Here is a 26603-nt window from a genome sequence, read left to right on the forward strand (position 1 = left end):
CATTTATTCAGCTACAATATATACACGTGGCTTTTAGAACTATTATTTAAAATCTATCTCAACTACATTATTTCTGATTACTTAGTAGATGTTCTCTAAATGCTGCATTTGCTCATAATGCTTATAAAGTATTGTGTGTTTAACTTTATAATAGTCTTTTTTCTTGAAGAAGAGGATGAAAAGGAGTACATCTATAAAGAGCCAAAGCTCACTGGCCTCTCAGAGATTTCCCTGAGACTTGTTAAACTTTATGGTGAAAAATTTGGTACAGAGAATGTCAAAATAATTCAGGATTCAGACAAGGTAACATGCCCTGCATTTTGAAATCATTATTTATTAGTACCAGATGTAGCACATTGCTTCTGATTTTCTCCTTTTTTAGCTGGTGGAGGAGAGACATGGGAAATAGAGTCTTTCCAGATCCTAAAAGAAAGGACAGGGGCTTTGGAATCAGAGAGAAGGAATAAGATCTCCATTCTCTGCCACTTACTAGCTGTGTGACCATGGGGAATATACTTAACCTCTCTGGGCCTCATTTTTCTTGTTAGTAAATGAACTTAATAATAGTGCCTTCCTCATAGAGTTGTTGCATGAATTCAGTTCAGCTCAGTTGTGACCTACTCTTAGCGACCGCATGGACTGCACCATGCCAGGCTTCCCTGTTCCTCACCAACTCCCGGAGCTTGCTCAAACTCATGTCCATTGAGTCGGTGATGCCATCCAACCATCTCATCCTTTGTCATCCCCTTCTCCTCTTGCCTCAGTCTTTCCGAGCATCAGGGCCTTTTCCAATCAGTCAGTTCTTCGCATCAGGTGGCCAAAGTATTGGAGTTTCAGCTTCAGCATCAGTCCTTCCAATGAATATTCAGGACTGATTTCCTTTAGAATGGACTGGTTGGGTCTCCTTGCAGTCCAAGGGACTCTCAAGAGTCTTCTCCAGCACCACAGTTCAAAAGCATCAACTGTTCCGTGCTCAGCTTTCTTTATAGTCCAACTCTCACATCCATACATGACTACTGGAAAAACCATAGCTTTGACTCGATGGACCTTTGTCAGCAAAGTAATGTCTCTGCTTTTTAATATGCTGTCTAGGTTGATCAATGGCACCTCACTCCAGTACTCTTGCCTGGGAAATCCCATAGATGGAGGAGCCTGGTAGGCTACAGTCCATCGGGGCGCGAAGAGTTAGACATGACTGAGTGACTTCACTTTCACTTTCACTTTACACTTTCATGCATTGGAGAAGGAAATGGCAACCCACTCCAGTGTTCTTGCCTGGAGAATCCCAGGGATGGAGGAACCTGGTAGGCTGCAGTCCATGGGGTGGCTAAGAGTCGGACACGACTGAGCGACTTCACTTTCACTTTTCACTTCCATGCATTGGAGAAGGAAATGGCAACCCACTCCAGTGTTCTTGCCTGGAGAATCCCAGGGACAGCGGAGCCTGGTGGGCTGCCATCTATGGGTTCACACAGAGTTGGACAGGACTGAAGCGACTTAGCAGCAGCAGCAGCAGGTTGTCATAGCTTGTCTTCCAGTGAGCAAGCATCTTTTAATTTCATGGCTGCAGTCACCATCTGCAGGGATTTTGGAGCCCAAGAAAATAAAGCTTGTCACTGTTCCCATTGTTTTCCCATCAATTTGCCATGAAGTAGTGGGATGGGATGCCATGATCTTCATTTTTTGAATATTGAGTTTTAAGCCAAATTTTTCACTCTACTCTTTCACATTCATCAAGAGCTCTTTAGTTCCTCTTCACTGTCTGTCATAAGGGTGGTGTCATCTGCATATCTGAGGTTTTTGATATTTCTCCTGGCAATCTTCATTCTAGCTTGTGCTTCATCCAGTCTGACATTTTGCACGATGTACTCTGCATATAAGTCAAATAAGCAGGGTGACAATATACATCCTTGATAGTTGCAGGTATTAAATTATTCAATGTATGGAAAGTGATTAGAGTTCCTGATATATAAGAAGGAATTTGATAATAACATAGAAACTAGCATGCTCAATAGAAGTTAGCCATTATTGTTAATGTTGTTGTGCCTCATGATTGTCAGTTGCATACTTTATGATTAAAATCATCTTAGGTGGGACTTCTCTGGTGGTCCAGTGGGCAGGAGTTTGCCTGCCAGTGAAGGAGACACAGGTTTGATCCCTAGTCCAGGAGGATTCCACATGTTGTGGGGAAACTAAACCTGTGCGCCACAGCTACTGTGCCTGCACTCTGATCCCGGCACCACAACCAGAGAGTACTCACAGCTCACCACAACTAGAGAAAGCCCACACACCGCAGCAAGGAGGATCAAATGCAGCCAAACATGAACATAAATAAATGAGATTTTTAAAGGAAAAATCATCTTACGACACACATTTCACTCTTAAGATAGCCTTAGTTCAGTAGCTATATTTGCAGTGATGTAGGTTTAGGAGAGATGCCTTGATCTAAAGATGATCCATCCCACTAGACCCTGCCAAGGCAAGGATGAGAAAGGTTCCAGCAAGAGAGGCTGCTTCTTAGAAATGCATAGTTCCTTATAGACAGAATTGCAGAAGAGCACAATGGGAATGACTGATTGTCCTTAGTCACCATGGGCATGTTCAGGATGAGAGCTGATTTTTACAGTAGGGAAGCCCTTTAACACGGTGCAAGATCTGCAGGCCCCAGAAATACGTACCGAGTGACTGTGATGTGCATGGTGCTCTGCAAAACACTTGATAGCTAACAGCCAGCATTGCCAGAGTGAAAGGCCCTTGGCGATGGTAAAGACACTTCATTTTCTACCATGAAAATGATCTCTTCACTTTGTAAATTTAGCTGTATCTTATGGAGATGAATTTATCTTGAATATCTTAGATATTTAAAATGTATACTGACAGGTCCAGAATTCATTAATATTTGGCAAAACCTCTCTGCTTCTTATCAGTCTCAGTCTTCTGTGTTGTTTTATTGAATTAAGACAACAGAAAATTTTCTCTTTTGTAGCCAGCAAGTTTTAGGCTTGCTACCACACTACTGATACTATAAATGGAAAGTTATTAGAAAGCCAGGCTTGCAGAAAAACATGCAGTTTTCTGCTTTATGCTGCCTCTGAAAACCTGGCCAACAGGCACTAATGACAAACCACCATCAGGCAGCTGGACTCCTGACCCTCTTTGTAAACAAAATATTTTACTCACTCTTCATAGGCAACAGATAAAAGAAGCAGTTGCTACTTTTAAAATCCTTCTTCTTTCTTAATGTGTGAAGTTGAAAATTTGAAACACTCTTTTACTTGCCAAAGAATAAAATCTGCTTAAGGGCACAAACAATTTAAAGAACAGTGGGCAATATTTTCCAGTATTTTAAATGTACGTTTCCTGGACCCAATAATTTCACGTTTAAGATTTTATCTTGTAGATGTACACAAAGATATACGTTTAAGATGTTTATTGCTATAAAGTTTATGTAACAAAAACCTGGAAACAATCTGTGTCCATACAGTTAAGGAAATGGTACTACCCTCGTAATGGATATAGCTAAACTACTTTAAAAATTTATAAGTATTTAAATGAACCAACCAAGATATATTCTTGAGAGAAAAATGTGAGATGCAGACATTATGGGCAGGATGATTACATTTGTGAAAACTGATACTTTCAGACACTCACTTGTGTATGCTTAGGAAATTTCTGGAATGATACAAAGTTGGTTTTTAATTTACTTATTTTAATTGGAGGATAATTACTTTACAATATTGTGGGTTTTTTTGCTATACATCAGTATGAATCAGCCATAGATGGAATGATACAAAAGTAGTAATAGTTATCCCTAAAGAGATAGACTAGAGTCTTATGGAGAAGAAAAACGTTTATTTTCAAGTGTACCCTCATGTACTTCTTGAATGTTTTACCATATACTTTATTTTTATGAGGTTAAAATCAGTCTTGACCTCTTTTTTATTTCTTTTCTATGTTTTGTCTAGGCCAGATAATTAACTTCAACTATTTCCTTAGGTTTCACTGGAGAAATCTAGATATTTAATTGGAAAGAAAATAAAGAATTTTTGAATGTAGGCTTTTTGGAGAAGTTTTAAGAACTACTAGGAAAATTTCTATCCCTTGTCACAGAATTGAATACAGTGTTTGATATGGGTTTTCCACAGTGGCCCTTGGTCAGATTGTAGTCATTTCCTTCCATTCCTAGTTTGTTGAGTGTTTTCATTATGAACAGGTGTTAATTTTGTCAAATGCATTTTCTGCATTGATTGAGATGATCATGTTTTTTTTTTTTTCTTCATTATGTTAATGCAGTATATTGCTTCTTTTGTTGCAGAGCATGGGCTCTAGAGTACATGGGTTCAGTAGCTGTGGTACAGGGGCTTTTTTAGTTGTGGTGCCCTGGCTTAGTCATCTTGCAGCGAGATCTTAGTTCCCCTCCTGGGGATTGAACCCACATCCCCTGCAATGGATGGAGGATTCTTAACAAGTGGACCACCAGGAAAGTCCTGTAGACTAATTATACCTTAATGTAAAGTCTCTTAAATCATGCAGCAATCAAAAAACAGAAATACGTTGCTATTGTTATGATAATACTAGATTTTATAATTACCAAGACCTTTATACAGGTTTGAATTACTGTCTGATGTTCTTTCATTGTGACCAGCAGGACTCCCTTTGGTGTTTCATATGGGGCAAGCCTAGTGGTGTAAAAGCTGGCTTAAAACTCAACATTCAAAAAATGAAGATCATGGCATCCCATCCCACTCAGTTCAGTTCAGTTCAGTTCAGTTGCTCAGTCATGTCCGACTCTTTGCGACCCCATGAATCACAGCACGCCAGGCCTCCCTGTCCATCACCAACTCCAGGAGTTCACTCAGACTCACGTCCATCGGGTCAGTGATGCCATCCAGCCATCTCATCCTCTGTCATCCCCTTCTCCTCCTGCCCCCAATCCCTCCCAGCATCAGAGTCTTTTCCAATGAGTCAACTCTTCATATGAGGTGGCCAAAGTACTGGAGTTTCAGCTTTAGCATCATTCCTTCCAAAGAAATCCCAGGGCTGATCTTCAGCATGGAGTGGTTGGATCTTCATGGCAAATTGATGGGGAAACAATGGAAACAGTGACAGGCTTTATTTTCTTGGGCTCCAAAATCACTGCAGATGGTGACTGCAGCCATGAAATTAAAAGATGCTTGTTTACTGGAAGAAAAGCTATGACCAACCTAGACAGCATATTAAAAAGCGGACATTACTTTGCTGACAAAGGTCTATCTAGTCAAAGCTAAGGTTTTTCCTTTAGTCACGTATGGATGTGAGAGTTGGACTATAAAGAAAGCTGAGCATGGAACAGTTGATGCTTTTGAACTGTGGTGCTGGAGAAGACTCTTGAGAGTCCCTTGGACTGCAAGGAGATCCAACCAGTCCATCCTAAAGGAAATCAACCCTGGGTGTTCACTGGAAGGACTGATGCTAAAGCTGAAACTCCAGTACTTTGGCCACCTGATGCGAAGAACGGACTCATTGGAAAAGGCCCTGATGCTGGGAAAGATTGAAGGCAGAGGGAGAAGGGGATGACAAAGGATGAGATGGTTGGATGGCATCACTGACTCAATGGACATGAGTTTCAGCAAGCTCCAGGAGTTGGTGAGGAACAGGAAAGCCTGGCATGGTGCAGCCCATGGGGTCGCAAGGAGTAGGACACGACTGAGTAATTGAAGTGAACTGAGTGGTAATGAACTCCTTCAGCTATTCTTTACCTGGGCATGTCTTAGTTTCTCCCTCACTATTAAGGACAGCTTTGCAAGATATAGAATTCTTGATTAATAGATATGTTTTTTGTTTAAAGTCCACTGCCTTCTGACCATCAACATTTCTGATGAGAAATCTGACCATCTTACTCAGGATCCCTTATATGTGACAAGTCTTTGTCTCTTGCTTCTTGCAAAATTCTCTCTTTGCCATAGTAAAATAATTAACATTCATTAAAAAAATAATTTTTAAAAAAAGAAAAAAATTCTCTCTTTGGCTTTGACTTTTGACATTTGATTTTAATATGTCTCAGCATGGATCTGTTTGAGTTACCCTGCTTGGAGTTTGTTGAGTTTTGTGTCTCTCATAAGATTTGAGTGTTCACCCATTATTTCTTCAGATAGTCTCCCTGTCCCTTTCTCTCTCTTTTATCCTTCAAAGACTCCCATAGTGTGCATGTTCACCTGCTGGATGATATTCCTCATGTTCCATAGCCTCTGTCTCTCTTCAGTTTTTTTCCTTTGTGTTCCTCTGATCCATCATTGACATCGTCTTATCCTCAAATTGGCTATACCTGCTGAAATGTGTCTTTGAATCCCTCTGGTGATGTTTCATTTCAGTTGTTGTATTTTTCAGCTCTGACAAAAAAGGTTTTGGTTTCCTTTTAGATTTTCTAGCTCTTTATTGATATCGGTATTTTGTTGATACATAATTTCCTTGACGTTTTCCACAACTTCCTTTAGTTCTTTGATCATGAATACTGTTGTTTTAATGTCTTTCTCTAGCAGATCTGCTATCACTTTTTTTTTCAGTGATAATGTCTATTGGTTTATTTTTCTGTTTTGAATGGGCCATACTATCCTATTTCTTTGTATGCCTTGCAATTTTTTTGTTGTTGAAAACTGGATATTTGAATGTAATATTGTGATCTCTCTGGAAATCAGATTCTCTCCCTGTCGCAGAGTTTCCTGTGTTTTGTTGTTGTTTTTAATTGCTGTAAGCTATGTCTGTCCCAAGAATCCGCCTGAGGTGTAAATTTGGGATCTTCTCAAGTCTTTTCTGAGCCTGTGCCTTCCCCTGGGCATACGCAGTGACTTTCTAGTCACCCTCATTTATGCAGTTACCTTTGAACAGTCTAGTATTGGATGTCCAGCTCCTAAGAGGGGATGGAGAGGAAAATGAAAGAGAGAGGAAAGGTGCTGGTCTGTTAAATCCCCTGAAAATCACTTTAGGCAGAGGGGGAGGGCATTGCAACAAAGGGAAGAGGTGGTATAAAAATGGCCACAGCCTCTTTGACTGTCCCCCTGTGACCAGAAGCAGCAAACAGCAGTCATAGCACAGATTCACAATATTTGGAAGACAGGGTCATTGTTCATCCTGGCTCCTACAAGCTGCTCTAGGAATATGCACACAGCTATCTGCCATAGTACTTGAGGGATGAGGTATGGGTGGCTGCCATTGTGCCCAGAGTTAAAATTGAACAAAATCAAATTTAAGGCAATTTTCTGTCCAAGTCTTCCCCTGGAAGTTGCAAGTCTTCAACAGACTCCAGAGTTCCAAAATTGTTCCATCAGATAGGTAATGATGGTGTAACTATTGTCTCTATAAGAAGATAGACGTCTGGTGCTCTGCCATCTTCTGAGAATCCTCTCTGTAATAGGTATTTTTTGAGGTGGAACTCAGATGGTAAAGCGTCTGCCCACAATGTGGGAGACCCGGATTCGGTTCCTGGGTTGGGAAGATCCCCTGGAGAAGGAAATGGCAATCCACTCCAGCACCCTTGCCTGGAAAATCCCATGGACGGAGGAGCCTGATAGGCTACAGTCCATGGGGTCGCAAAGAGTCGGACACGACTGAGCGACTTCACTGTCACTTTCAAATGTGCAGTTAGCCATTTTAATATATGGGGAACACATGTACAACAGTGGTGGATTCAAGTCAATGTATGGCAAAACCAGTACAGTATTGTAAAGTACTTAGCCTCCAATTAAAATAAACAAATTTATATTATAAAAATTAAAAAATAAAAATAAGTAAAAATTTTAAAAAAGAAATTGAATGTAACATAAAAGCAAATAAAAGTAAATTTTTTAAAAAAGCAAATGATAAAGCAATGCTCAGCATGATCTCCAGTTTGTAAATAAATATATATGCATAGAAAAAAAGATTACAAGGAAATATATGAGAATGTAAATGATGGTCATTGCTGAGTGGTAGCATTGCAGTTTTTTCTGTCTACATTTCTGTAATCTCCAAATAGCTTCTGTAACTTCTTAATAATCAGAAGGAGACAATCCTTGAAGAAAGAGCAAAGATCTCTTCCAACTGTGTATTCATCTCCCAGTGTATTCAATGACACTGTTCCACAGTTGATCTCAGAGGCGTTAGTAGCTTACCTGTACCCCATTTTCCCTCCTGTTTAATAAAACACAAAACTTTCTTACTTTCCAGGTAAATGTCAAAGAGCTTGATCCCAAATATGCTCATATCCAAGTCACTTATGTGAAGCCCTACTTTGATGATAAAGAACTCACAGAAAGAAAAACTGAGTTTGAAAGAAACCATAATATCAACAGGTTTGTTTTTGAGGCTCCTTATACATTGTCAGGCAAAAAGCAAGGCTGTATAGAGGAACAGTGCAAACGCCGTACAATCTTGACTAGTAAGTAGGACTTGGCATAACTTCTTTGTTTGACATGATCTTTTTTGATACATACAAGTAGCAGGTGGTCAGCAGGAAAATGTAATTGAAATTTTAATCATTTATTGTTCTGCTGTTCAGTCACTCACTTACACAAACATGCTATGTTATAAACCATTCCTTTCCCATATGTAAGTATGTAATTCATGCTTAGTCTGAGTCGTCTCAGAGAGAATTTCTCCTTCAGTCCTGAAGTAATAAGGCACCTATTTGGTCTCTAAGGGATTTTCCAGAGAAAATATGGGGAGAATTAAGCACAATAGATTTTTTTTAAATTTGGCTGATTTACTATCTTAAAAACTCATCTGTCAATCTTAATCTTTAATAGCTTCAAACTCGTTTCCATATGTGAAGAGGATTTCTATAAACTATGAACAGCAGATTCATTTAAAGACAATTGATGTTGCCACGGATAAAATAAAATAAAGCTGCAGAGCTTTGCTCTTCTGCTGACGTGGACATGATTCAGCTCCTACTTAAATTGCAGGGCTGTGTTTCAGTGCAGGTATGTTGGTTGCTAACCATGTATTAAACGTTTCTTGTTGTTCCTCTCACTTTCATAAGGGCACAGAACAAACACTAATTGTAATTGTCTTATACTCTGGGTGCAAAAATCTCTACATTATTTATTAATTTAATAAAGACATTATGTTCAGTTTCTGTAAATTTTTTGTTATGTCAGATAGCTTTAACATAAATCCCTCTGACTATAGCCAAGCCCTGTATTTAGATAGGAGAAATTGTTAAGTAACTTGTTAGAGTATAATTTTGGCAGATGATTTGCTTTAGTTAATCTTTTTTAAGTAAATTTATAATAAGATAGTAAATATGTTTCTCAGGTATGGATCTTTAATATAGTATTCTTTTTAAAAAGAGAAATGCAAAAATGACTTTTTAATTACATTCTGACAACTCTCATTTTTCTCCTTTTGTAATTTAGGTAAATGCAGGTCCATTGGCATATGCAAGGGCTGTCTTAAATGACAGTCAAGATAGCAAGTATCCACCCAAAAAAGTAAATGAGTTGAAAGACATGTTTAGGTAAGTGCTTTGTAGTTTTCAGATCAGACCACTATTTTTTTTTACTCCATTGTCTTCTTAAGTGAAACCAAAATATTCACCAAATTATGTCCCTCTAAAAAATTATCAATTCCCTTTTATAAAGTTTAAGTTACCCTCTAATGGTATTTTAGGTAGTGAGGAAATGTGTGATCTCTTTCTTGCTGCCGAACTGTAACAATCTCCTAGTGACCCAAGGCATTAAATATGGCAACCACTTCATTGCTCTGGATATTGTGACACAAACAGAAGCCTACATTCATTACGTGATTTCCTCCTTTGCCTGATTGACCTCATGTCACAGCTTTTCCAGATCATTTAGGGTAGGAAGGGTTGGATAGGCTTACTTCTATCCTGTATCCTTAGTTCCACTTGGATTCTGCCAGACTAGGGCATACGATATCATCTCTGGTCTGAGAGTCCCTCTAAGGCAAGGCATGTTTGAATGATCACGCAGTAGAAAAAATCTGTTTTGTGTATAAAAGAGTTTACATTCAGAATAAGAGGGAGAGATGAGTAAAGCAGACTGAGTAGAAGGAGAACTTCCACTCATTTGCTCCCAACTTACTTCATTTATTTTTCCTATCTCTGTATTATCAGCTATTTCAGGTTACATAGTAACCAGTAGTCATTCATTCAATATTTATTAATGCCTGCTGCTGCTGCTAAGTTGCTTCAGTCATGTCTGACTCTGTGCAACCCCATAGATGGCAGCCCACCAGGCTCCCCCATCCCTGGGATTCTCTAGGCAGGAACACTGAAGTGAGTTGCCATTTCCTTCTCCAGTGCATGAAAGTGAAAAGTGAAAGTGAAGTCACTCAGCCGTGTTTGACTCTTAGTGACCCCGTGGACTTCAGCCCACCAGGCTCCTCCATCCAGGGGATTTTCCAGGCAAGAGCACTGGAGTGGGGTGCCATTGCCTTCTCCGTATTAATGCCTGGCATGTAAAAAAAGATTCTACTAGTTGCTATCATAGGGATACAGAACAAATGGTCAGTGAGGTACTTTGTCCCCTAAGTTTTGCATTCTAATTATGCACATTAAACATATACATATGAAATAATGGAAAGATATTTTTATGATAAGTCATCAACTCCCTGTCACCACTCTTACCAACCCAGGGCAGATACTTCATACCTATAACACCCAGCACTGTACTGGGTACATAGCCCCAAATTAGCTATTTTTGAATAAATGACATTATCTACAGATATAAATTATTGTGAGCACAAGCATAGCTGATACCATATCAAGTAAATGACTGAGCAGGTTGGCTTCCTAGAGGGTTAAATATTTTGAGCTAGGTTTTGAAAGAGATAAGAAACCAGAAGCAAAGATGGAAAAGAAAAGATATTTCAGATTAGGAGATGGCATTAACAAAACCACAGTGAGAAAATATGGGATTCTATTCTTCCTTCTAGGCAAACCATGGTTAAAGTAAATATTAAATGGTCAGTGAGACTTTTGCGTAATAAGTAACAAAAACTTTACCTTTGATCTTCATCTACAGGAAGTTCATCCAAGCATGCAGCATTGCACTGGAACTAAATGAGTGGTTAATGAAAGAGGATCAGATTGAATACCATGAAGAGCTCACGTCAAATTTCAGAGACATGGCGAAAGAATTGTCTGACATTATTCATGAACAGGCAAGTATTAGAGTGATTGAAAAGGAAAACATGATCTGGGTCCCTAAAGTGTTACTTAGCAAACCAATTAGTTTGAAATGGTGTTACAATGAAATCAAGTCTGTTATTTTAAAATTTGTTTGTATATTCTTTAACCATTAAATAATGTAATGAAAATTAGAGTTTTTAAAATTTATTTATTTTTTAATTTAAAGATAATTGCTTTACAGAATTTTGTTTATTTCTGTCAAACATCAAAATACGTCAGCCATGCTGCTGCTGCTGCTGCTGCTGCTGCTAAGTCGCTTCAGTCCTGTCCGACTTTATGCGACCCCACAAACAGCAGCCCACCAGGCTCCCCTATCCCCAGGATTCTCCAGGCAAGAACACTGGAGTGGGTTGCCATTTCTTTCTCCAATGCATGAAAGTGAAAAGTGAAAGTGAAGTCGCTCAGTCGTGTCCAACTCTTAGCGACCCCATGGACTGCAGCCTACCAGGCTCCTCCATCCATGGGATTTTCCAGGCAAGAATACTGGAGTGGGGTGCCATCGCCTTCTCTGGAATCAACCATAGCTATACATATATTCTTCCCTGTTGAACCTCCCTCCAATCTCCCTCCCCATTCTGTCCCTCTAGGTTGATACAGAGCCCCTGTTTGAGTTTCTTGAGAGAGATATAGCAAATTTAGTTGGCTATCTATTTTACATGTGGTAATGTAAGTTTCCATGTTACTCTCTCCATACATCTCCCCTCTCCTCCCCTCTCCCCATGTCCATAAGTCTTTTCTTTATGTCTGTTTCTCCATTGCTGCCTTGCAAATAAATTCTTCAGTACCAACTTTTAGATTCGGTATATATGCATCAGTATACAATATTTAACTCTCTCTTTCTGACTGACTTCACTCTGTATAATAGGCTCTAGGTTCATCCACCTCATCAGAACTGACTCAAATATGTTCCTTTTTGGCTGTGTATATGTATGACAACTTCTTTATCCATTCATCTGTCGATGGACATCCAGGTTGCTTCCATGTTCTAGCTATTGTAAACAGTGCTGCAATGAACAGTGGGATACATGTGTCTTTTTCAATTTTGGTTTCCTCAGGGTATATGCCTAAAAGTGGGATTGCTGGGTAATATGGTGGTTTTATTCCTAGGTTTTTAAGGAACCTCCATACCATCTTCCAGAGTGGCTGTATCAATTTACATTGCCACCAACAGTGCAAGAGCATTCCCTTTTTTCCACACCCTCTCCAGCATTTATTGTTTGTAGACTTTTTGACAGTGGCCATTCTGACTGGAGTGAGATGATACTGCATTGTAGCTTTGATTTGCATTTCTCTAATAATGAGTGATGTTGAGCTCATTTTCATGTGTTTGTTAGCCATCTGTATGTCTTCTTTGGAGAAATGTCTGTTTAGGTCTTTTTGCCACCTTTTGATTGGGTTGTTTGATTTTCCTGGTATTGAGTTGTATGAGCTACTTGTATACTTTGGAAATTAATCCCTTGTCAGTTATTTCATTTCCTATTGTTTCCTCCCATTCTGAGGATTGTCTTTTCACCTTGCTTACAGTTTCCTTTGGTGTGATAAAGCTATTAAGTTTAATCAGGTCCCACTTGTTTACTTTTGTTTTAATTTCTGTTGCTCTAGGAGGTGGGTCATAGAGGATGTTGCTTTGATTTATGTCATTGAGTGTTCTGCCTATATTTTCCTCTAAAAGTTTTATAGTTTCTGGTCTTATATTTAGATCTTTACTCCATTTTGAGTTTATCTGTGTATGGTGTTAGGCAGTGTTCTAATTTCATTCTTTTACATGTAGCTGTCCAGTTTTCCCAGGACCATTTATTGAAGAGATTCTCTTTGCCCCATTGTATACTCTTGCCTCCTTTGTCAAAACTAAGGTACCCATAGGTGCGTGACTTTATCTCTGGGCTTTCTATCTTGTTCCATAGGTGAATATTTCTGTTTTTGTGCCAGTACCATACTATCTTGATGACTGTAGCTTTGTAGTATAATCTAAAATCAGGAAAGTCAATTCCTCCAGCTCTAATCTTCTTTCTCAAGACTGCTTTGGCTATTTGGGGTCTTTTGGGTCTTTTGTGTTTCCATATGAATTGTGAAATTTTTTGTTTTAGTTCTGTGAAAAATCCCATTGGTAATTGTGACAGGGATCACATTGAATCTGTAGATTGCATTTGGTAGTATAGTCATTTTCACAGTATTGATTACATTTTTTGAAGAGTTTTAATCATAAATGGGTGCTGGATTTTGTCAAATGATTTTTCTGCACCTATTGAGATTATCATGTGCTTTTTTATCTTTCAATTTGTTAATATGGTGTATCACATTGATTGATTTGTATATATTGATGAATCCTTGCATCCCTGGAATAAACTCAACTTGATCATGGTGTATGAGCTTTTTAATGTTTTGTTGAATTCTGTTTGCTAAAATTTTGTGAGGATATTTGCATCTATGTTCATCAGTGATATTGACCTGTAGTTTTCTTTTTTGTGTTGTCTGTATCTGGTTTTGGTATCAGGGTGATGGTGGTCTCATAGAATGTGTTTGGAAGTTTTTCTTCCTTTGCAGTTTTTGAAAGAGTTTTAGAAGGATAGCCATTAGCTCTTCTCTAAATGTTTGATAGAATTCTCCTGTGAAGCCATCTGGTCCTGGGCTCTTGTTTTTTGGGAGAAATTTGATCACAGCTTCAATTTCAGTGCTTGTAATTGGGTTGTTCATAATTTCTATTTATTCCTTATTCACTCTTTGAAGACTAAACTTTTCTAAGAATCTGTCCATTTCTTCCAGGTTATCCATTTTATTGCTATATAATTGTTCATAATACTCTCTTATAATCCTTTGTATTTCTGCATTGTCTGTTGTAACCTCTCCTTTTTTATTTCTAACTTTGTTGATTTGATTCTTCTCTCTTTTTTTCTTGATGAGTCTGCCTAATGGTTTGTCCATTTTATCTTCTCAAAGAACCAGCTTTTCATTTTATTAATCTTTACTATTGTTTCTTTCATTTCTTTTTCATTTCATTTTTTTCATTTCATTTTCAGATCTTGATGATTTGTTTCTTTCTACTAATCTTGGTTTTTTTGCTCTTTTTTTTACATTTTAGGTTTAAAGTTAGGTTGTCTGATGTTTTTCTTGTTTATTGAGATAGGATTGTATTACTATGAACTTACCTCTTAGAACTGCATTTGCTGCATCCCATAGGTTTTGAGTTGCCGTGTTTTCATTGTCACTTGTTTCTAGGAATTTTTTGATATCCCTTTTTATTTCTTCAGTAATCTGCTTGTTATTTTAAAATGTACTCTTTAATCTCCATGTGTTTGTACTTTTTAGATTTTTTTCATCATACTTGATATCTAGTCTTATAGCATTGTGGTTGGAAAAGATACTTGATATGATTTCAATTTTATTAAATTTACTGAGGCTTCATTTGTGACCAAAGATGTGGGCTATCCTGGAGAATGTTCCATGGGTACTTGAGAAGGTGTATCCTTCTGCATGTGGCTGGAATGTCCTGAAGATGTCAATGAGATCCATCTCATCTAATGAATCATTTAAGACTTGTATTTCATTATTAATTTTCTGTTTTGATGATCTTTCCATTGGTGCGAGTGGGGTGTTAAAGTCTCCTACTTATTGTGTTACTGTCAATTTCTCCTTTTATGTCTGCTAGTGCTTGTCTTATGTATTGAGGTGCTCCTATGTTGGGTGCATAGATATTTACAATTGTTATGTCTTTCTCTTGGATTGATCCCTTGATCATTATGTAGAGTCCTTCCTTATCTCTTATAATATTCTTTATTTTAAGGTCTACTTTGTCTGATATGAGGATTGCTACCCCAGCTTTCTTTTGCTTTCCATTTGCATCGAATACAATTTTCCATGCTCTCACTTTCAGTCTATATGTGTCTTTAGGTCTGAAGTGGGTTTCTTGTAGACAGCATATACATGGGTCTTGTTTTTGTATCCATTTAGCCAGTCTGTGTCTTTTGGTTGGAGCAATTAATCGATTTGCACCTAAAGTAATTATTGATATATTCCTAATGCCATTGTCTTAATTGTTTGGGGTTTTTTTCTGTAGAACTTTTTCTTCTCTTGTATTTCCTGACTATAGAGTCCCTGTAACATTTCTTGTAAAGCTGGTTTGATGGTACTGAATTCTCTTAACTTTTGCTTGTTTGAAAAGTTTTTGATTTCTCCATCAAATTTGAATGAGATCCTTGCCAGGTAGAGTAATCTTGGTTGTAGATTTTTCCATTTCAGTTCTTTAAATATATCCTGCCAGTCTCTTCTGGCCTTCAGAGTTTCTGCTGAAAGATCAGCTGTTAAACATATGGGGTTTCCCTGTATGTTACTCCTTGCTTTTCCCTAGATGCTTTTAATATTCTTTCTTTGTGTTTAGTCTTTGTTAGTTTGATTAGTATGTGTCTTGGTGTGTTTCTCCTTGGGTTTATGCTTTATGGGACTCTACCACTCTTGGACTTGATTGACCATTTCCTTATCCATGTTGCGGAAATTATCAAGTATAATATCTTCAAAAATTTTCTTATACCCCTTCTTTTTCTCTTCTTCTTCTAGGGCCCCTATAATTCGAATATTGGTGTGTTTAATATTGTCACAGAGGTCTCTGAGACTATCCTCAGTTCGTTTCATTCTTTTTACTTTATTCTGCTTTTAGCAGTTGACCTAGAGCCAGACATCCTGGAATGTGAAGTCAAGTGGGCCTTAAAAAGCATCACTATGAACAAAGCTAGTGGAGGTGACAGAATTCCAGTTGAGCTATTCCAAATCCTGAAAGATGATGCTGTGAAAGTGCTGCACTCAATATGCCAACAAATTTGGAAAACTCAGCAGTGGCCACAGGACTGGAAAAGGTCAGTTTTCATTCCAATCCCAAAGAAAGGCAATGCCAAAGAATGCTCAAACTACCGCACAGTTGCACTCATCTCACACGCTAGTAAAGTAATGCTCAAAATTCTCCAAGCCAGGCTTCAGCAATATGTGAATCGTGAACTTCCTGATGTTCAAGCTGGTTTTAGAAAAGGCAGAGGAACCAGAGATCAAATTGCCAACATCCTCTGGATCATGGAAAAAGCAAGAGAGTTCCAGAAAAACATCTCTTTCTGCTTTATTGACTATGCCAAAGCCTTTGACTGTGTGGATCACAATAAACTGTGGAAAATTCTGAAAGAGATGGGAATACCAGACCACCTGATCTGCCTCTTGAGAAATCTGTATGCAGGTAAGGAAGCAACAGTTAGAACTGGACGTGGAACAACAGACTGGTTCCAAATAGGAAAAGGAGTTCATCAAGGCTGTATATTGTCACCCTGTTTATTTAACTTATATGCAGAGTACATCATGAGAAACGCTGGCCTGGAAGAAACACAAACTGGAATCAAGATTGCCGGGAGAAATATCAATAATCTCCGATATGCAGATGACACCACCCTTATGGCAAAAAGTCAAGAGGAACTCAAAAGCCTCTTGATGAAGGTGAAAGAGGAGAGTGAAAAAGTTGGCTTAAAACTTAACATTCAGAAAACGAAGATCATGGCATCTGGTCCCATCACTTCATGGGAAATAGATGGGGAAACAGTGGAAACAGTGTCAGACTTTATTTTTCTGGGCTCCAAAATCACTGCAGATGGTGACTGCAGCCATGAAATTAAAAGACTTTTACTCCTTGGAAGGAAAGTTATGACCAACCTAGATAGCATGTTCAAAAGCAGAGACATTACTTTGCCAACAAAGGTCCGTCTAGTCAAGGCTATGGTTTTTCCTTTGGTCATGTATGGATGTGAGAGTTGGACTGTGAAGAAGGCTGAGCGCCGAAGAATTGATGCTTTTGAACTGTGGTGTTGGAGAAGACTCTTGAGAGTCCCTTGCACTGCAAGGAGATCCAACCGGTCCATTCTGAAGAAGATCAGCCCTGGGATTTCTTTGGAAGGAATGATGCTGAAGCTGAAACTCCAGTACTTTGGCTACCTCATGTGAAGAGTTGACTCATTGGAAAAGACTCTGATGCTGGGAGGGATTGGGGGCAGGAGGAGAAGGGGACAACAGAGGATGAGATGGCTGGATGGCATCACTGACTTGATGGACATGAGTCTCAGTGAACTCTGGGGAGTGGACATGGGCAGGGAGGCCTGGTGTGCTGCAATTCATGGGGTCGAAAGGAGTCGGACACAACTGAGTGACTGATCTGATCTGATCTGATCTGACACCATTTTATCTTCTAGCTCACTCATCCATTCTTCTGCTTCAGGTATTCTGCTATTGATTCCTTCTAGAGTATTTTTAATTTCAGTAATTGTATTGTTTGTCCCTGTATATTTATTCTTTAATTCTTCTAGGTCATTGTTAATTGATTCTTACATTTTCTCCATTCTGTTTTCAAGGTTTTGATCATCTTTACTATCATTATTCTGAATTCTTTTTCAGGTAGTTTGCCTATTTCTTCTTCATTTATTTGGACTTCTGTGTTTCTAGTTTGTTCCTTCATTTGTGTAGTATTTCTCTGCCTTTTCAATAATTTTTTAAACTTACTGTATTTGAGGTCTCCTTTTCCCAGGCTTCAAGGTTAAACTCTTTCTTCCTTTTTTTGCAACTCCTGGACTTGATTGACCATTTCCTTATCCATGTTGTGGAAATTATCAAGTATAATCTTTTCAAAAATTTTCTCCAATGTACACAGCTATAAGAAATATTGTGTTTTCTTTGGTGGGAGCTCTCAGTGTCCTTTTATATATCCCATAGACACAGAGTCTGCCTAGTTGATCGTGTGAATTTAATCTGCAGCTTGTACAGCTGGTGGGAAGGTTTTGGGTCTTCTTTCTTAGCTACACTGCCCCCGGGTTTCAATTGTGGTTTATTTCCACCTTTGCACATGGGTCGTCCACTTGGGTTTGTTCCTGAGGCTGCCCTGGAGGACTTGGGTCTGCCCCAGTGAGGGCCAGCTATGGAGGTGGTGCAATTGCTTGGGTCACAGGTTTCAGGCAGCACCAAGTACTCAGGATGGTTGGAGGCTAGGGCAGCAATAAACGCAGTGCTCTAGAAGGTTATGGCAACCAATATTGGCCAATACACTCCAATATTCTTGCCTGGAGAACCCCCCTGACAGAGAAGCCTGGCAGTCCACAGTCCACAGGGTCACAGAGTTGGACACAACCAAAGCAACCCCATGTGCATAGATGCAAGATTTTTTTTTGCCTGTGGCAGCTTTGCCCCAGTGAGGGTTGAGCATGAAGGTGGTGCAGATGCCTTCAGGGATCATGGCAGCACCAAGTGTTCAGGGATACGGACTGCCTCTGCTGTAGGAGTTATTGCCCTATCAGAATCTTTTTTGAGCCTCTGGTAGCTGGCGATCAGAAGACCTCTTTGGCTAGTGTTTCTCTGTAGCTCCTCACATTTAGGCACTTAGTGATCTCCCTTGCCTGGGGTCCTTCACTGTTGTTCAGCATGTCAGGCACATAGAGAGGCCCCAGTAGGTAGGGGTCCTACTCTGTAGTTCAGCACATCAGTCACTTCGAGGAACACCCTGGATGGGGTCCTGCTCTGTAGTTCAGTGCAGTCAGGGGTTTGATGGGTCAGCCTCTCTATTGTTCAGCTGCCAGTGCTGGCATGTGGGGAGAGAGAGGCTATGGTGATGGCTCCAGCAGTATCGTCTTGCTTCCGTGGCTGCCTAGCTTTCCACCACAGGCACTTTCCACCACAATTTCCTCCCTCACATCTCCTAGGTCAGTCTTGCCACAGTCAACAGCAGCCATCACCCTGGAATTGCTCCACAATCCCAGCGCTCCAGCTTCCAGCTGCTGTGCCTTGCAGGGGACCTGCTTCCCTGTCCGGGGTATGTATGGCTGTGGCAAGGACTGTCTTATTCTCATTCCATTTAGGCTACCACAGATCAGCTGTTTCATTCTCAACCTTAAATGTTTCTCCTCTGACCCAGATGATTGCCCCAGTGTGGGGATTGGACCCCACCTTCGGTTTCAGCACCCACCGAGGGCAGGTCCAGCCCTAGTAACACTCCTGTTTTTCCCCCTAGTTCCTTTGTCCTACCGAGTGTTTGCATGCTTCTATATACTCTTTTCCAGTGGTCGGGTACTCCCGTCTGCTCTCAGCTGCTGTTCTGCAAGCACTTCTGTGTCTGAATGTGTAGTCCTGATGTATCCATGGAGAGAGATGCACTCCATGTCCACTCCTCTGCCACCTTGTTCTATACCGCAAATCAGATGTGAAGCAATTACTGGCAGTTGCTTCAGCAGTTGTTCATGTAGTAAACTATTTTGTTCTGTGCACCACTGTGCCATTAGAAGTGAGTAGCTGTGCAAGTCTAGTTAATCTACTGTGAGCATGGCTAAGAGTCTCTCAAGAAGGGTCCTAGAGAAGTGAAATGATTGGCTTAGCAGCCAGATCCCTAAATGAATATCCCTGTTTTAGCTGTAAGAAACTAGTTACAGTTGGCCCTCCATATTCGCAGCTTCCGCATCCAGGGATTCAACCTACTGAAGATAGAAAATATTTGAAAAAAATTTCCAGAAAGTTCCAAAAAAGCCAAACTTGAATTTCCTGCATGTAGGCAGCTATTTACATAACATTTACATTGTATTAGCTGTTATACATTATCTAGAGATGATTTTAAGGTACAGGAGAGGATATGCATAAGTTATATGCAAATAGTGTGTGATTTTATATAAGGAACTTGAGCATCTTCAGAGTTTAATATCCATGGGGGAAGGGGGACAGTGGCCCTGGAACTAATCATCTGGGGATACTGAGGGACAACTGTATGATCATTTAGGTGAGATCCTGAGTGAATCCCAAAATTCAGGAATTGTGTTAATACCCATACAGCCTGCAAAACTCTCATTTCATAATACCTAGCATTCTAATGTTTGACTGACTGTTAATGTCAGTTATAACTAGCTTAGTTATATAGTTCACAACCTGAAACATATAGAAGCAAAGATCTGCTCACCACTGACAGCCAAATTCTGTCATAATTAAGTAGTTAAGACTTTTATAGATCTACTTACCTTAAAACCAGAGTACTCCTGAATTATCCTGGTAAATGTCATTCCTATATTAGGCTCCTGAAATCTGTGTTTACAACTACTCTATACATGGATTGTCACTCAGCTATTTTAACGTCTTCACCACAGATGTAAAAGTCATGGCCTGATGGTCTGGTCCTCAGTGCCTGAGCCCTATTGAGCTTACATAATATCTCTTTGCTTTCCTTAAGAAGGAAAACAGCCAATAAGATCAATATTTGCTTCAGAAACTCTTCAGACTCTCAATTTTTTATGAAATTCAGACCCCTTAAAAGAAACAAGGATAACTACAGCCCTTTAGAGAACACATTCTTATTGCTGGTTCCAGAAAGGAGAACCTCCTCTGTCCTGGTATGAGCATTTCACTGCTTGCCTGAAGACACTCCCCTGCGTGAGACCATCACATGGAGGGTGTCCTTACAAATAGACTGACCATGGTTAGTGCCAAAGCACTGCAGTATAATGATGGGGAGGGGGAGAAGAAAGATTTCAAAGAAAACAGGAGCTAGTTGACTCCAAGCTCTACCTTTCTTGTGGTATCTAACTCCTGTTAGAAAGGACTTTGGGAAATTTGTTATAATTAGTCCAAAGTTGTACTGCATGACCAGGAGTCCAATTTTCTAACCATGGTCATCTTCTCAGTATGGAGAAGCCAGGCAGCCAGACTTTCATCATCCATCTTTCAATGAGATGAGTCATCCCAGTCTCCTGCTCTCCTATTCTCATGGCAGGGAATCTCGCCAGCCTGAGGAGTCTGGACTCAGTGATCTGTTTCCTCTTTTTGTCATCTTGACTTCTGTTAACCCACTTAAGAGTGAGTGTAAACCATCCCAAGGCATATCTTTGCTGCTCAGTTTTCCGAGGTCCTTTTTTGTCTCCTTCCTAAAGCAGTCCAGTGATCAGGACTAGGCAGGCAGGGAATCATTCCACTTCCTTTATTGTCTGTGTCTCAGGTTCAGCCCCTGAGTACGGTGGGGATATGCCTCTCTTCACCCTCACCCTTCTGGGTTATGTTGAAGTGTTAGTCACTCAGTCATGTCCAACTCTTTGTGACCCCATGGACTGTAGCTCACCAGGCTCTTTTGTCTGTGGAATTCTCCAGGCAAGAATACTGGAGTGGGTTGCCATTTCCTTCTCCAGGGGATCTTCTGAACCCAGGGATCAAACTCGGGTCTCCTGCATTGTAGGTGAATTCTTTACCATCTGAGCCATCTGGGGAATACTTTAATCAAATAGACTACACAATTTGTTCCTAGAAACTGTCTAGTTTACAGGGTCTCTTCTCCATTGTCCATAGGAAAAAACAGCAAAACTCCTCCTTTACAAAAATATAAAACAATTATAGCATTTTAAGGCATTATATATTACAGTTGTAGAATTTGCATGCAACTGTATGACCTAGCCTTGAACTCTAAATTATTCAAATTGAAAGCAAATTATTCAATTTACTGCTATTATGATGATCAAGTTATTTAGAGCATTCTATATGGTTCTTTTTTCCTTGTGAAAAAACAAAATTCAACTGTGGTTGTTCACTTGCTCAGTCATGTCCAACTCTTTGCAACCCCATGGACTGCAACACACCAGGCTTCCCAGTCGTTCACCACCTCCTGGAGTTTGCTCAAACACATGCCCATTTATTCAGTGATGCTATCCAACCATTTCATCCTCTGTCATCCCCTTCTCCTCTTGCCTTCAATCTTTCCCAGCATCAGGGCTTTTTCCAGTGAGTCAGTTCTTTGCATCAGATGGCCAAATATTGGAGTTTCAGCTTCAGAATCAGTCCTTCCAATGAATATTCAGGACTGATTTCCTTTAGGATGGGCTGGTTGGATCTCCTTGCAGTCCAAGAGACTCTCAAGGGTCTTCTCCGACACCACAGTTTGAAAGTGTCCATTCTTGGGCACTTAGCCTTTTTTATGGTCCAACTCTGGAAAAACCATAGCTTTGACTATATGGACCTTTGTCAGCAAAGTAATGTCTCTGCTTTTTATTCAGAGTCAGGTGAGTCAGTTTTAAAGATTTTGGCTTTATTCAGTGATTCACAAGTCCAGCAGGATCCCATGTAGCAGACTGAAAGAAGCTCTGAAGAGCCATAGAAAATGGAAGCCTTTTACAGGTACAAGGAGTCAGGTCAAGGAAGTTATTCTAAAAGAGACCTGATTGTTTCCAGCAAGCTCACCTTCCTCTGGAGCACAGCAAGGGTCTGTCAGTTGGATTACCTCACTAGTGCTGACCAGGAAATTCCAAACTTGAAAGTAATATATGTACTTTTTTGACTAGTTAAGATTCAGTTCAGTTCAGTCTCTCAGTTGTGTCCGACTCTTTGCAACCCCATGAATCACATCACGCCAGGCCTCCCTGTCCATCACCAACTCCCGGAGTTCACTCAGACTCACGTCCATCAAGTCAGTGATGCCATCCAGCCATCTCATCCTCTGTTGTCCCCTTCTCCTCCTGCCCCCAATCCCTCCCAGCATCAGAGTCTTTTCCAATGAGTCAACTCTTCACATGAGGTGGCCAAAGTACTGGAGTTTCAGCTTCAGCATCATTCCTTCCAAAGAAATCCCAGGGCTGATCTCCTTCAGAATGGACTGGTTGGATCTCCTTGCAGTGCAAGGGACTCTCAAGAGTCTTCACCAACACCACAGTTCAAAAGCATCAATTCTTTGGTGCTCAGCTTTCTTCACAGTCCAACTCTCACAGCCATACATGACCAAAGGAAAAACCATAGCCTTGACTAGACGGACCTTTGTTGGCAAAGTAATGTCTCTGCTTTTGAATATGCTATGTAGGTTGGTCATAACTTTCCTTCCAAGGAGTCAGCGTCTTTTAATTTCATGGCTGCAGTCACCATCTGCAGTGATTTTGGAGCCCAAAAAAATAAAGTCTGACACTGTTTCCACTGTTTCCCCATCTATTTCCCATGAAGTGATGGGACCAGATGCCATGATCTTCATTTTCTGAATGTTGAGTTTTAAGCCAAGTTTTTCACTCTCCTCTTTCACCTTCATCAAGAGGCTTTTGAGTTCCTCTTGACTTTTTGCCATAAGGGTGGTGTCATCTGCATATCTGAGGTTATTGATATTTCTCCTGGCAATCTTGATTCCAGCTTGTGCTTCTTCCAGCCTAGTGTTTCTCATGATGCCTGGAAAAGGCTAAAACTACAAGTAGGCCATATATTATAACTCAGGTGATGTGGGTTTAGCACAAGTGACTCCATTTTGGGCCTCTTCTCTCTCTCTCTCTTTTTAAAAATTTATTTGGCTGCACCACGTCTTAGCTGTGGCATGTGGGATCCAGCTCCCCGAGCAGGGGCTGATCCCACCACCCTACTGAGCATAGAGTCCCATCCTCTGGACCACCAGGGAAGTTCCTTGTCTCTTTTTTAACACCCCAAAATGTGGGTTTTATGAATCTGCTGTCATATTTCCCACCTGTCTTTCTCATTTAATTTCTATAAACCATGGCTATTATATTTAGTTCTAGAGACCACATTTTAGACCCTTGATATTATATATTATACATTATATGTTATGCATTCTTCTATCTTATATATTATATATAATATATTTATAGCTAACCAAGAAAATCTTGCTTTCTATTGGTTTATATTTATGAAAGCTGTCCGGTCATGATGTATCATATTTAGATGTACCTTAGTTTAGGCAAATGTTGAGTTTTTACTGAAGTTTTATAAATCAGTATTTCCAATTACAGTCCCATATAAAGTAACTATTTTTAGTCACAAAATTTGAGATTTGTTATTTCCCAAAGGTAAATATAATAATATAAAATAAGATAAAATATAGCTGTGCATTGAAATGTCAGTTATCTGTTTAGCTCCGTAAATGATGACTTGACAAAAAGATATGGCCTGGATATTCCTCGGCCCTTTTCAGTGTTATCTGTTACACTATATCAAAATATGAAGTCCTTTTATAACTTCTTCAAGCTTTTATAAGAGGAAAATCTTGTATTATGGACTTTATAATAAAGATGTGATTTGTAGCAACACAAATGATATGACCCATTACTGCCACCAGAAGCCATTTTCAGGCTTCCTACTGAAGTTTCAAAGCTAACTTGAGAACCTAGTCTTGAAAGCTCGAAAGCTAAGTTGGTATTGTTCAGTAAAGAGGTTGGTATGCTATTCTTTCATCTAATCCATGCATGAAATATCTGTTGCCTTTGATCACACAAAATGGATAATTTTTAAAATGTCTATACTATTATGAATATATATGGTTTATGCTTATAGGTTATAAAATTATTAATACATTTGTGAAGTTCTTCACTAAATTTTTTTTTGCATCAATGAGTTTACATAATTATGGTGTATATTTGGAAATATTGACTTATTTTCTCTTCACTAAAAATTATTTCCCAAGTCTCCAGGAAAGGGGCATGGGTATCTGCATATTGAACTTGAGAACCACTCTTAGAAGATGATCTATAAACTCATATCAAATAGTTCACTGTTGAGGCTCTTTTCTGACCGTCTATTAAAAAAAATTTTAAACATTTTATTACCTCTCACTTTCTTTTGAATTTTGCATTTTACAACCTTTTGTTTTTCTTAATGAGTAACCAGATCTTTTCTGCTTTTTTGATACGCTGCCTTTGTAATACAGCTTTGAAGACTTGAGTCAGTAATGTTTTTCTTTGCTCTTTCTGCTTTACATCATTTTAAATAGCTAAGTGTCAGTGATAAATTGGAATATGCCTGTGATTTCGTATACACATACCTTTTTTGGCCATGGCTATTTTGCTTAGTGATAAACATGCCATTTCTTTCGTTTTAGATAATACAAGAAGACCCAATGCATTCTCCCTGGATGAGCAACACATTACATGTATTTTGTGCAATTAGTGGTACATCGAGTGACCGAAGTTATGGTTCCCCAAGATACACTGCTGAAATATGAGGACATGCAGATGTCAAGTGACAACAAGACTGAACTTTCTCAGGAATATTTGGAGCTGTGCAAGTGTTAAAAATTTAAAGATTTGTTATACAGAGTGTTTCTTCCTGACACCAAAACTTTCATGCTTTCATACAGGGTGCTTACATATTTGTAAATATTTAAGCAACTTGAAAGTGCCTGGAAAATTGCACCACTGTGCTTAGTTTGTACTTTTTAAGATAAATCAATATACTGAGAAGTAGAGTTCAAAAACTTTAATCCGATTTGCTTACTTGTTACTTAAAATATTAATGGCACTGTGTAAAATTGTATAATGGCACTCAAAAGGTAAAACTTCTTTGTAATTAAAAGTGAAGGAAATAATACTTTGAACTTCGTGTTTTTCTTGACAGAAAGCTAAATTCATTATTATACTAGACGTTGGAGAAAAAAACTGATAAATTTTTCACGAAACATGGATACTTCCAACTGAGGAGATAATTTGAAACCTTGCCTTCCAGTGGTCTAGACTGGGCTAAAGGAAACAAAAGCATTATGTAAACAAAGAAATTTTCACAAAGAAAGGACATATATAGAAATACCAGGCTTACCAGTCCTTCAAGTTTTGATCCAATGATGCTAGGTATTCCAGTCAGTGGTCTCTCTACATACGAGGCAAGGGATTCCTTTGGGGCCTGTGTTTGCCTAGCAAGCAGCCTTTGTTGCCTAAGTTTCATCAGCTGAGGCTGTCCATAAAGCTAAACACACATCTCTGAGATTTGCAGTTACTTCCAAGTTTTAGCAGCAGAATCTGAGGGTAGGGATTTTGTAATGATGACTTTCTTCAGTTTACAAGGTTAATAAGGATTTTGATAGAACTTGATGATCACAGCATTTCTTGGGTCAGTATCCATAACCACCACGTATTTAGCAGCTGCTGGCTAAGGATTGCATCTCTAACTATGAAGAAACCTCAGATTAACTAAATAATTCAGGAGAAACCAAGATATGAACTTGGTTTCACAAATGTGAACATTTTTACCTTGAACTATCCATAAAATTTTGGCTGCCTTTCATGTAAACATTAAGTCCTAGATTTATTTTTCATATGTAGTTTAGCCTATTTTATAGACAAAAAAGGAAAAAACAGACACTGAAATACAAGTGGATTGCATGGAGCTTTGGCTTTTTAAATACTCTGTGATTAAGTAAATCTTAGAGCTTATTATGCACCTGGCTTGGCCATTTTTCTTTACATGTCATTTTTAAGCTTTCAGGGGAACATTAAATTACTTATGAAAGGTTAATTTTGTATTTTAATAAGGAATTCAGAAATTCCAGAAGCAGTCTGTAATTCCTTAATATCTTGGAGTAATGTGAAGAGCTAGTTTCACCTTTAAAACTATTATATTTAGCACATATGTGTAAAAAATCATCACCCAGAGAGAGTGCTGCCTCCTGAGAATGAGGCATCTTAGGGAAACTTGAGTAATCTTTTGT

The 26603-nt window shown here is 39.2% G+C and overlaps 1 protein-coding gene across 1 annotated transcript; it reads left to right on the top strand.

Annotated features, from left to right (window-relative positions):
- The first annotated feature begins 194 nt into the window (after positions 1–194).
- On the top strand, positions 195–25444 carry LOC100336532 (dedicator of cytokinesis protein 11-like). Its single transcript, XM_010821339.4, has 6 exons — positions 195–303; positions 8182–8392; positions 8760–8936; positions 9372–9472; positions 11001–11139; positions 25002–25444. The coding sequence occupies exons 3-6, from the start codon at positions 8892–8894 to the stop codon at positions 25122–25124; spliced, it is 408 nt and encodes a 135-aa protein (XP_010819641.1). The 5' UTR covers positions 195–303; positions 8182–8392; positions 8760–8891; the 3' UTR covers positions 25125–25444.
- The last annotated feature ends 1159 nt before the right edge of the window (positions 25445–26603 follow it).

Source organism: Bos taurus, chromosome X (genome assembly GCF_002263795.3).
Source record: "Bos taurus isolate L1 Dominette 01449 registration number 42190680 breed Hereford chromosome X, ARS-UCD2.0, whole genome shotgun sequence".
In the NCBI taxonomy this organism is placed as follows: domain Eukaryota; kingdom Metazoa; phylum Chordata; class Mammalia; order Artiodactyla; family Bovidae; genus Bos; species Bos taurus.